This window comes from Gobius niger (assembly GCF_951799975.1).
Source record: "Gobius niger genome assembly, chromosome: 2".
Classification (NCBI taxonomy): Eukaryota; Metazoa; Chordata; class Actinopteri; order Gobiiformes; family Gobiidae; genus Gobius; species Gobius niger.
Window position 1 is genome coordinate 14830556 of NC_136853.1, and position 10542 is coordinate 14841097.

The following is a 10542-nucleotide window of genomic DNA, read 5'->3' on the forward strand; positions in this document are numbered from 1 at the left end:
GTGCAATAACCTCTGCAAAGCTACGTGCAATAATCTCTGTACCCACAGCACTTTCTCTACGTCACTTTATCAACCACCTGCACTATGACTGTAAACCCACGCTTATTTTTTATTGTTTAAACTTCTTGCCCCCTTAAACATGTTGGTAGTCACACCTCTATTTACTATTCAATTGTTTGCACATTTCCTGTCTATTCTGCACACCCTGAGTGTTTTCCGAGAGCTGAATGTAACACAATGAATTTCTCCATTGTGAGATCAATAAAGGCTTATCTTATCTGAAAGACAGTTGTGGAAGAAGGACTGGACTCATTCTCACGGCGGTGTAGGGAGAACTGTCTGGACTTAACTGTATCCAAGACCAAAGAGGTGACCATCAACTTCCAACATGGCCACTCCAGCTCCCCCTCACTCTCTGTCAACAACGAAACAATTGAAAAGGTTAATTCACACAAATACCTGGGTTCCATAATCGACCATAAACTCACATTCAAACAGCAGGAGCGGGACTCACTCAGGAGCCTCTATGACTCCAGAGGTCTGAGGAAAGGAACCCAGATCTCCACAGACTCCTCACACACTCTCACTACGCCCTGTTGCCGTCAGGGCGCAGGTTCAGGTCCCGCCCCCTGGGGGCAGAGAGGGCGACCTCCACGTTCCTCTTCACCTCCATCCGCCTGCTGAATGAATGACTGTGTGGACCACGGTCTATCACAGGCCACTATACTGTTTTTAATGTGTTTATTATTGCACATGTTGATTGTGTTGCATGTCTGTGGATGTGCTGTTTTTATTTTTCTCCTGCAAATGAAGACCCTGACGGATAAATAAAGTGAATGTGAATTTTTTTTTGAAGAGGAAGGAGAAGGTGAAGCTGAGTGAGTGAGTAACACACTAGCTAGAGCACAGAATTTGGCCCAGTACTATGGTTTGACATACTTGAACAGTATGCACAGCAAACCTGAGTAAAAGAAGTTCTTTAAAATGAAAAGTCAAGAACCTTCCACTAGTTGCTTTGGGCGCACCGGACGAGGGGGGGTGGGGGAGCGGGGGCTTGTGTGGATGCCGACCTGTAGACAGAGCAGTAGTTTACATGTGGCGCCTCTAGAATGACACACATTAGCATATAAACTGGAATCCTCAGCAAACACAAGCTGCACAAATTGATAGCCGCTCTCAAGGATACACATATAGAAAACAGTACACAGAGAAATGCCATATTATGAATCGCACCACCTCTCAAGTTCATATGCACGTCCGCTCCAGGGATGACTAAACCCCTGTCTCATATGAGTGGGCTCAGTCATGGTATGTGCATGTGCGTTACAAATATGGAAATTTATTAAAATGGAAGCACCGGTGGAAGCGGCACAGCCTTTTCTCTACCACAGGATGGTACCTGGAGGATGCTTTTCTTGTCGGTGAAGAGTAGGTGGGCTGAGCACAGTCAATTGATCACTATGAAGCGAAGCAAGCCAAAACTCAAATATTTGCAGGCAACTTCCCGCAAAAGACGGTGGGTGTGGGTGCATGCGCTTCGAATTGGAAAACAGACGCATGAAAACTCTATAGTTGAAATCTAGACATTGCTTTTTGTTTGTCTATCATAATAAAAAAAAACATATGAATAGCTGACTTCAAATTCATTTCTCATGAGTGAATTTGCTAAACAGTAAAGTCTTGCCAAACATGCTTCAAATGGCACATAGTGTTATGCTGCCCTCTGCTGTGCAATTATCTGGATCTTTAAGATGTGGAGCTCAAGATTTTTTGAAATAATAAGCAAGAATTCATAACTTTACAATGGTTAATGTATATAATGATTATATTTTAAAAAAAAATTACATTCAGGTTTTCGGATTCAGAAAAGACATAATTGTTAGCTCTTACACACATTAGCATGAAAATGTATTTATCCCACAATCTCTCCCCACACTTTCGAAACTATAAAAACTGTGAAAGTATTATATTGTGTGTGCTTGATGTGGTAATTGAATTGCACACCAACACATGAGCCATTATATCAAAGCCCTCGAGTAAACTGGACTCCCGTATGACTGCAGTTGCTGAAGTGTCATATCCTCAAGCAGCTTCTGTGAATTCCTCCCTGCGGTTCTGAGCTGATTTGACTCAGGAGAATTGTTCCAACACGTCTGTAGTGCGGCGAAAACACTGTTCAGACAAGATACTTTCTGAGACTGTGAAATGATACATGTACAATAAGTGAGCCAAGGATCAGTGCGGATTCCTTTTTATAGTACAATGAAAGGGCACCCAATCTCAAGCAAATAACAGCACATTCAATATCACTGAGTTCTGATGATTTAGGAGATTGTTTTAAGAGATGCAGTTTGTGGAACCATGATATATTTACTTTGTTAACCTCTTACCACCCGCCTAAACCAAATGCATGCTGTCCTCTGTGGCTATAGGCCTGTGTAACACCTCATTTGAAAGCTAAGACCCGCAAAACTGATCTTTTTCCTAGCATTGTTGCTGCGTTGTGTCACCTTTTTATGTTTGTTTTTTTGGGGGGGTTTTGTCACATTTTTTTTGAGTTTTTGCCTTTTTTTGGTTGAGATTTTGTCACATTTTTGTTGAGTTTTTGTCACATTTTTGTTGAGTTTTTGTCACATTTTTGTTGAGTTTTTGTCACTTTTTGGTTGAGTTTTTGTCATTTTTTTGTTGAGTTTTTTCCTCGCGTTGTTGCTGTGTTGTGTCACCTTTTTATGTTTGTTTTTTTGGGGGGGTTTGTCACATTTTTGTTGAGTTTTTGTCATTTTTGGTTGAGATTTTGTCACATTTTTGTTGAGTTTTTGTCACATTTTGTTGAGTTTTTGTCATTTTTTGTTGAGTTTTTTGTCATTTTTTTGTTGAGTTTTTGTCACATTTTTGTTGAGATTTTGTCCAATTTTTGTTGAGTTTTTGTCACATTTTGGTTGAGTTTTTGTCACATTTTTGTTGAGTTTTTGTCACTTTTTGGTTGAGTTTTTGTCATTTTTTTGGTTGAGTTTTTGTCAGTTTTTGGTTGAGTTTTTGTCATTTTTTTGGTTGAGTTTTTGTCATTTTTTTGTTGAGATTTTGTCACATTTTTGTTGAGATTTTGTCCAATTTTTGTTGAGATTTTGTCCAATTTTTGTTGAGTTTTTGTCACATTTTTGTTGAGTTTTTGTCACTTTTTGGTTGAGTTTTTGTCATTTTTTTGGTTGAGTTTTTGTCACATTTTTGTTGAGATTTTGTCCAATTTTTGTTGAGTTTTTGTCACATTTTTGGTTGAGATTTTGTCACATTTTTGTTGAGTTTTTGTCACATTTTGTTGAGTTTTTGTCATTTTTTTGTTGAGTTTTTGTCATTTTTTTGTTGAGTTTTTGTCACACTTTTGTTGAGATTTTGTCCAATTTTTGTTGAGTTTTTGTCACATTTTTGTTGAGTTTTTGTCACTTTTTGGTTGAGTTTTTGTCATTTTTTTGGTTGAGTTTTTGTCACTTTTTGGTTGAGTTTTTGTCATTTTTTTTGTTGAGTTTATGTCACATTTTTGTTGAGTTTTTGTCACATTTTTGTTGAGTTTTTGTCACATTTTTGGTAGAGTTTTTGTCACATTTTTTTTATTTTTTTTTATTTTTGGTCACTTGTTGGTCGACTTTTTGTCACATTTTTGTTGAATTTTTGTCACTTTTTGGTTGAGTTTTTGTCATTTTTTTGTTGAGTTTTTGTCATTTTTTTGTTGAGTTTTTGTCACATTTTTGTTGAGTTTTTGTCACATTTTTGTTGAATTTTTGTCACTTTTTGGTTGAGTTTTTGTCATTTTTTTGTTGAGTTTTTGTCTTTTTTGTTGAGTTTTTGTCACATTTTTGTTGAGTTTTTGTCTTTTTTGTTGAATTTTTGTCACATTTTTGTTGAGTTTTTGTCACATTTTTGGTTGAGTTTTTCTCACTTTTTTTTTATATTTTATTTTTGGTCACTTGTTGGTCGACTTTTTGTCACATTTTTGTTGAATTTTTGTCACTTTTTGGTTGAGTTTTTGTCATTTTTTTGTTGAGTTTTTGTCACATTTTTGTCACATTTTTGTAACAGTTTTGTTCAGTTTTTGTCTTTTTTTTTGTTGCTTTTACATCCTTGTTTTCTTCTCATTTCTTTGTGGCTGTTTTGGTGCTTTTTTCCCAAGAAGCTTTCTGATTAGGGCAACGCCAAACTGGAGAAGATGTGATCCGTTCAGGTGGGAGTTAAGAGGTTAAAGATTTCCTCGGAAAATAGATAAATCAATAAATCAACATATAGCTGCACAAATGAGTTATTATCAAGGTTGCTCTTTTGTGTTAGATGTGAGTTCCTGTGAGTCCAGTAGAGCTGAGTTCAGAGAGAAAGGGGTGTCTGGCGCTCAGCATGAACCAGACCGGGGTTGTTTTGAAATGAAAACACAGAGAGGGACTTGTTGCTCTGATATTCATGAGACTGTTAGCTCTGGGGTCTGGCTAAAGCGCTCCCTTCCTCCACAGGTCTTTCATTCTCAAATGGCCCACTACCTGCTGGAGTGGCTCCATCTCAGGACCCTGTCCCTCCGAGCCCACTCAGGTACAGCGGCCTCGTCAGATTAGTCCTATTGTGCTCTTTTTCAGGTTAAGAGAGAGGCTTCTTATCTCTCTGATTTGGTCTGAATACACATCTGTGTGTCTGGAACCAGGGTCCTCAGTTACTACCCTCCAATTTGGGCTTCCATTTCTTTTTGCATTCCTCTGACCTCTTGTGATAAATATTCCAGTTGTTGGATAATCCCTGTAAGACAAAAACAACAGTAATTTCATAAACATTTAAGCAAGGCCAATATATTGTGGATTTAGTCTTTCCATGGCCCAATTGCACTGCCAGTTTTGAACTGTTTAATGCAAGGCTTGGTAAATATAATTATGATTAATATAAACAAAGCTCTTTCTGTAATTTGCAAAAATGACTAATTGCTAATTGATGACTTTGAAGAAGCAAAAAACCACTCAGAGAAAACAATCGTACAGGTTTAAATCGATGGGAGAAAGTTGCTTCAGTTAAATAACTAAAGTGAGTATGGCCCAGGACATTTTTCTGGGTGATTTTTTACATATTTAGAGACCAAACTGGCCCTAAACCTGAGGATGCATGTTCCACCCACAATAAACTAAAGCTGGACCTATGATCTCTCTATCCGCTTTCAAACACAGACTAAAGGACGTTTTTAGTGACTACGGCAAATATATTCTTATTTATTTTATATACTGTTACTATGCTTTGTAATTATGTGTTTAGTGTTCCCTTTCCTGTCTTTTTAAGGGCACTGTCAGGCCAGAATTGTAAAAAAAAGAATTTGTTCCTAATATTTTGCCTGATGAAATAAAGCAAATCAACTAGATTGACGGGAAAAAGAAAGAAAAAATAAGATTGTCTGAAGTGTCTTCCCTTAAACAGCATATTTGAAGTAATTGTGTATTTCTACAGCTTTGTGAAAAGTTTGTCAGTTATTGTTCTACTAATCATGCAACTAAACCCAAGAAAAGGCCCACGATCATGTGTCTCCTCACCTGGCCCCCACTGTCTGGCTCACTGCCTGCCCTCCCGGTGGCTTAGACCCTCCCCTTACCATGACAACCAATCAAGTTCAGGGATCATGACTGTTTTAATGTCAGAGGTCCTGGCCATGTCCCACAGTTCACTTTCAACTCTGAAAACAGCACTTTGCCCCTAAACCTCCAAAACCTACTAGCTACTTTGGATACGTGGACAATACTGGTGAGTCTCACAAAATGGAGAATAACCAAGTGCTTTAAGTTTTCTAAAGTATTTTTTTCTTTTTTGTATAGATTCTGTGCTGAGCATGAATGTGCCACTGACCCAGCCGACCAATGAGTCCCACCAGCACAACAGCATCAGGATGAACTTGGAGAATGCTGATCTATGGAAGTCATTCCACAGCATCGAAACCGAGATGATCATCACAAAACACGGAAGGTAATGCCTCTGAAAAGACCTCTGTTTCATTTTCATTAATGACATTGTAACAGTACATATTGTAACTTGAATGTGTTTAGGAGGATGTTCCCACACTGCAGCGTCAGTCTGTCAGGGCTCCAGCCTTTTGCCAACTATGTCATCATGGTGGATATGATTCCTGTGGATGGCTACAAATACAAGGTAATGCAGACAGACATTTCTGACTGCTTGGCTTATTCATAAAACAAGGCACTGAACCAGCACACAGTGCCCAGACACTGGTTTGCCCACTTTGGCCCACAGGGGCTGCATATCAAAGCCTTTCACTGCTTCCTGTTTGTGTACCCTCGGCTGGGGGCCCAATCAATTAGCATCCCCGCTCATTTGCAATCATTAAGTGAGGAGCAGTCAGTCGTCCATACACTAAAATGGCCCATTTGGTCGGAGCTTTTAGCACACACTTGAAAACAATGCAGGCAGGCAGAGAATGGTAATAAGGTGATCTGGGTTGTTGAGCAACTGCAATGCAAGTATTGCGAGCTGAATAGCATGTATTGTAGAGGAGTGACCCTCAAACTATCCCTAATGGTACTTTAGCTTTCTAAGATGGCACTCAGAGTCATATTAGGCCTTTTAGTTCTGGGAAACGAAAGGGTTTATTTGATATACTTTTTGACATAGGGCCTCATTTTCTAGTCATCCAGAGTGATCTTTTTTTCTTTAATCTGTGCAGTCTTTATATTTGAAGAGTTAAGTGGTGCTCGGCTAGTGTTAGGCTAGCGCATGTCTATGGTAACTAGTAGCCTGCATTAAAAACTTTCCTTCTGCAGGTAAACAAACTACTGTAGATCGGGTAACCGAGCAGATCACTCGTCACTGCGTAGCTACAACCAGGAAGCTGATGCTGCTCAAACATAAGTTATTTTAAATACAAAATGCTCATTTCAACAATTATTCAGTCAACACAGACATTTATATTGGTAGTCTGGTGTTATAAGTGATTTACCTCAGGTGCACTGTGCTTGGGTCAGACTGTTTTTAATGCAGGCAACAGTTAGTTACCACAGACATGCACTAGCCTAGCACCACAAAACTCTTCAAATAGAAGGACTGGATGAATTCAAAGAAATAAAAAAAATCTCCAGAAATCAGCAACACTCTGGATAACTAGGAAAGGAGGCCCTATGTCAAAAATCCTCAAACATCCCTTTAAGTGGTTCTTTAACTTTTCTCACAAATTACCACCTTATATATTTGTGTTTTTCCAGTTCCATCAGGAGGAAACAGTGACTAATCCAGACTCTAGGTCTAAAATGCAACCAAAATTCCCCTGAACAGGAACTAAATCACAACAAACAGACTGCCCAGTCCATCACCAGACAAGGCCTGTGTCCCATAAGTGTGAGAGTGTGAGAAACACTGTTAAAGGGTCGTGCACAAAAGTTCTGAAGGCGGCGACTGTACTTGGTTAGTGTTGAGAACATCCCACCTCGAGAGGCTCCATCAGCACAACCTTTGTCCATGATGGATTTTTGCACATTATCTGTGATTTGACTAATAATTTCTTTCTCTGCAGTGGAAGAAGGAGCAGTGGGACGTTGCTGGAAAGGCCGAGCCCCAGCCTCCTTGCAGGACATATGTGCATCCCGACTCCCCCGCCCCAGGAAGCCACTGGATGAAGCAGTCCCTCACTTTTCTCAAGCTCAAACTGACAAACAACACATTGGATCAGCATGGCCATGTAAGACACTGCGCGAGCTCCCACTTGCATAAACCACAGTGCAAAAAACATGCCTTTCACGTTGTTTACATTTGTTTGGCTCATCTTCAGATCATCCTGCACTCCATGCACCGCTACTACCCGCGCTTTCATGTGATCCAGGCCGACAGTCTGTACACTGTCCGATGGGGGCCATTCCATACCTTCTCCTTCCCCGAAACAACGTTTACTGCGGTCACAGCCTACCAGAACCCAAAGATCACCAAACTAAAGATTGACCACAACCCATTCGCCAAAGGGTTCAGAGAGGGGGGGACACATAAGAGGTAAGAGGCTAGTAGTAAGAAAAGAGAAAAAGAGAAATGATGTGTGTTCATTTCAGGTATTGTAAATATGTACTAACATTTTTTGCTGTTTCTATTTCTGTCTCAAAGGTGCCGTGCAAATGATAGCTCATCTGGAAGTCCTTCAGCCAAAAGAGTAAAAAAAAACCTTTCAGAAACTCCACAGAGTAAGTATCATATCTACTGTGTGTGTGTTTTGATATTTTCCCACAATTACATTACTAAGAGGAAGGGATACTCACTGACACTGAGGCACTTGTTTGTCGTGCAGTTCCGGTTGTGTTTTTTCCTAAAGGTTGTCATTTCTCCCTTAGGCCTGCAGATGATGCCCTCACACACATGGAAGGTCCTTACATCCACAGAGAAGCCTCAGAAGGGAGCCAGCATTACACCCTGGTCCCAGGAGCAAGACTTGTCGGAGAGGCTGCACACTGACTCGATAGACGAATATGACTACAGCTGCGAGGAGCAAATGGTCCCGGCATCTGTGCCCTACAACTCTTACAGGTGAGGAGAAAATAAAACTGCACTTTAAATGAGAAGGTGTACACAAAGAGTGGGGCCTGTGAGATTAATCACAGACCGATCAAATCCCAGAAGGGGTGAAGTTCTTTGATGCTCTAATGTCCTCTCGAGAAAACAAAAGAGAGACCGATTTTTTTTTTTGGACCGGCCCATTCAAAATCAGAGGAGGGCAAACTACGGCGGCCCACCAAGCCTTTCAATCCGACCCACAAAAACATAATCAAGCCCGACATCCTCTGGCTTAAAAGGGTGAAATGCACAAATGTTTTCCTGACATAAAGAATGACAATGCATAACTGCTGCTAATTTGTTGCTTTTTAAAGGAACAGGCCCCCGTTTTTCCATACTGAGATATGTAACTGTAACTGTGTAACTGTCTGGTCTTCACGTGTGCGCTCAGTCACGCAAAAACACCAAAGATGTTGTTAGCATTTAGCCTCTCCTCCGCTCCTCTATGGGGCCAAACAGGGGTGAAGTTAGAAGCGGCCAAGCTCTTCCACGTTTTGCCTATTTAAATACGGTTACGTGCGTGTTTACACGATCCAAGTCTAGTCACACAAAATAAAACATGTTGATTTTTGAAGCGGATAAAAAGGGGTACTATATTGTGTGGCGTAATGATACCGTAGGAACATTTTGACTTAATGGTATTATTACGCCTTACAATAGACCAGACAGGTACGCATCAACTTGTCTAAGCTACAGTAAGAACATATCTCAGTATGTAAAAACGGTGGCCTATTCCTTTAAGTGTGTTGATTACTCGATTGTAGTCTATCTGAGAACAACTTCTCTATTCGCAACTGGTCAAAAGTTGGGTTTTGCAAGTTCAAAAACCCAATGTGGCCCTTGCATCGATAAGTTTGCCCATACCTGTTTGAGGCAAACAGGTATGGAAGCCTTCTCAAGTGCAGTCCAGGAATCTCCAAGCAGCTCTTTCTTGGTCACTCGCCAAAGGCTTTCTACATTTTCTTTATGTTTTGAGTATGATGATCAGAATCTGCAAACCTATTTGGCAAATAAAGTAAAGTATGAGGACAGAATTCAAGTCAATGTCTTTAATCTGGTTGAAACATCTTGTCTACTAAGTCTCCTGAGTGAAGCATAAGTAGCTCACTGGGTAAAAGAAAAGTTGGAGACACCTCTTGTAGTCATTAATCCTTTACTCCAGACTCAGCTGGGGTGTATACGAGAACATGCTAATGCTAAGCGTGACATTAGTTTTAATCAAAATCAATCAAATCTTTGCAAAATTCTAGAGTGCTGCAGTGTTCATTGATCCACATTGCTACATTAATAACACCAGTAAAAAGCCACGTAGAATACCAATAGGAAATGTGAATAGATTACTACTTACTATGTTTTTCATTTATACATCAACCATGTCTTTAATGCAGGTCAATCGAATATGGGAGATACCATTACCCCACCAGTGAAGTGGAGCCAGCGCATGAGCAGCCTGCACCCCACCCCCCCACCTCAGCTGAGCACGTTGCCCCCCAACACGCATGCCACCACCACCACCCATACACCCACAGCAACACAGCAGACTGGAGCCAGTACCCTCTCTTCTCGTACTCCTGCTGGTGAACTCCACACACAAGCTCTTGGACTCATTTTTAACAAAAGTAAAGGAAAATGTGTGTGTGCAAATGTAAAAAGTGCAGAAGTTTTAGCGTACATGTATTTTTATTATCGTTATTATTATAAGATTAAACTGAAGAGTGCTATGCAAGAAATAGAATTGATTAAAGTTGTAAATGTACATTATATTGTGGACAGTTCATATTCATATTAAAGATCTTCAATAAATTGTCATGAATATTATACAGCCTAAGCAAGAACTACACATTGTACAGCTTAATAGTAGCTACAGTATGTATACTGATTATTACTAATATGTGAGTAGAATTGATTTCTGTAGTATAAATAGAAACTTCAACACAACAATCAAACTATCTATTTGCTGCTGTGATGGAATGATAAGTGCAATGC

The 10542-nt window shown here is 39.9% G+C and overlaps 1 protein-coding gene across 1 annotated transcript; it reads left to right on the forward strand.

Annotated features, from left to right (window-relative positions):
- Positions 1 to 4511: 4511 nt before the first annotated feature.
- On the forward strand, positions 4512 to 10137 carry LOC306959985 (T-box-containing protein TBX6L-like; the record flags this gene model as incomplete). The annotated part of the gene is made up of 8 exons (XM_079552243.1): positions 4512 to 4572; positions 5829 to 5976; positions 6057 to 6159; positions 7535 to 7699; positions 7790 to 8004; positions 8113 to 8189; positions 8337 to 8529; positions 9945 to 10137. 8 exons carry the CDS (start codon positions 4512 to 4514, stop codon positions 10135 to 10137), a joined length of 1155 nt encoding a protein of 384 aa, XP_079408369.1.
- Between the last annotated feature and the right edge of the window lie 405 nt (positions 10138 to 10542).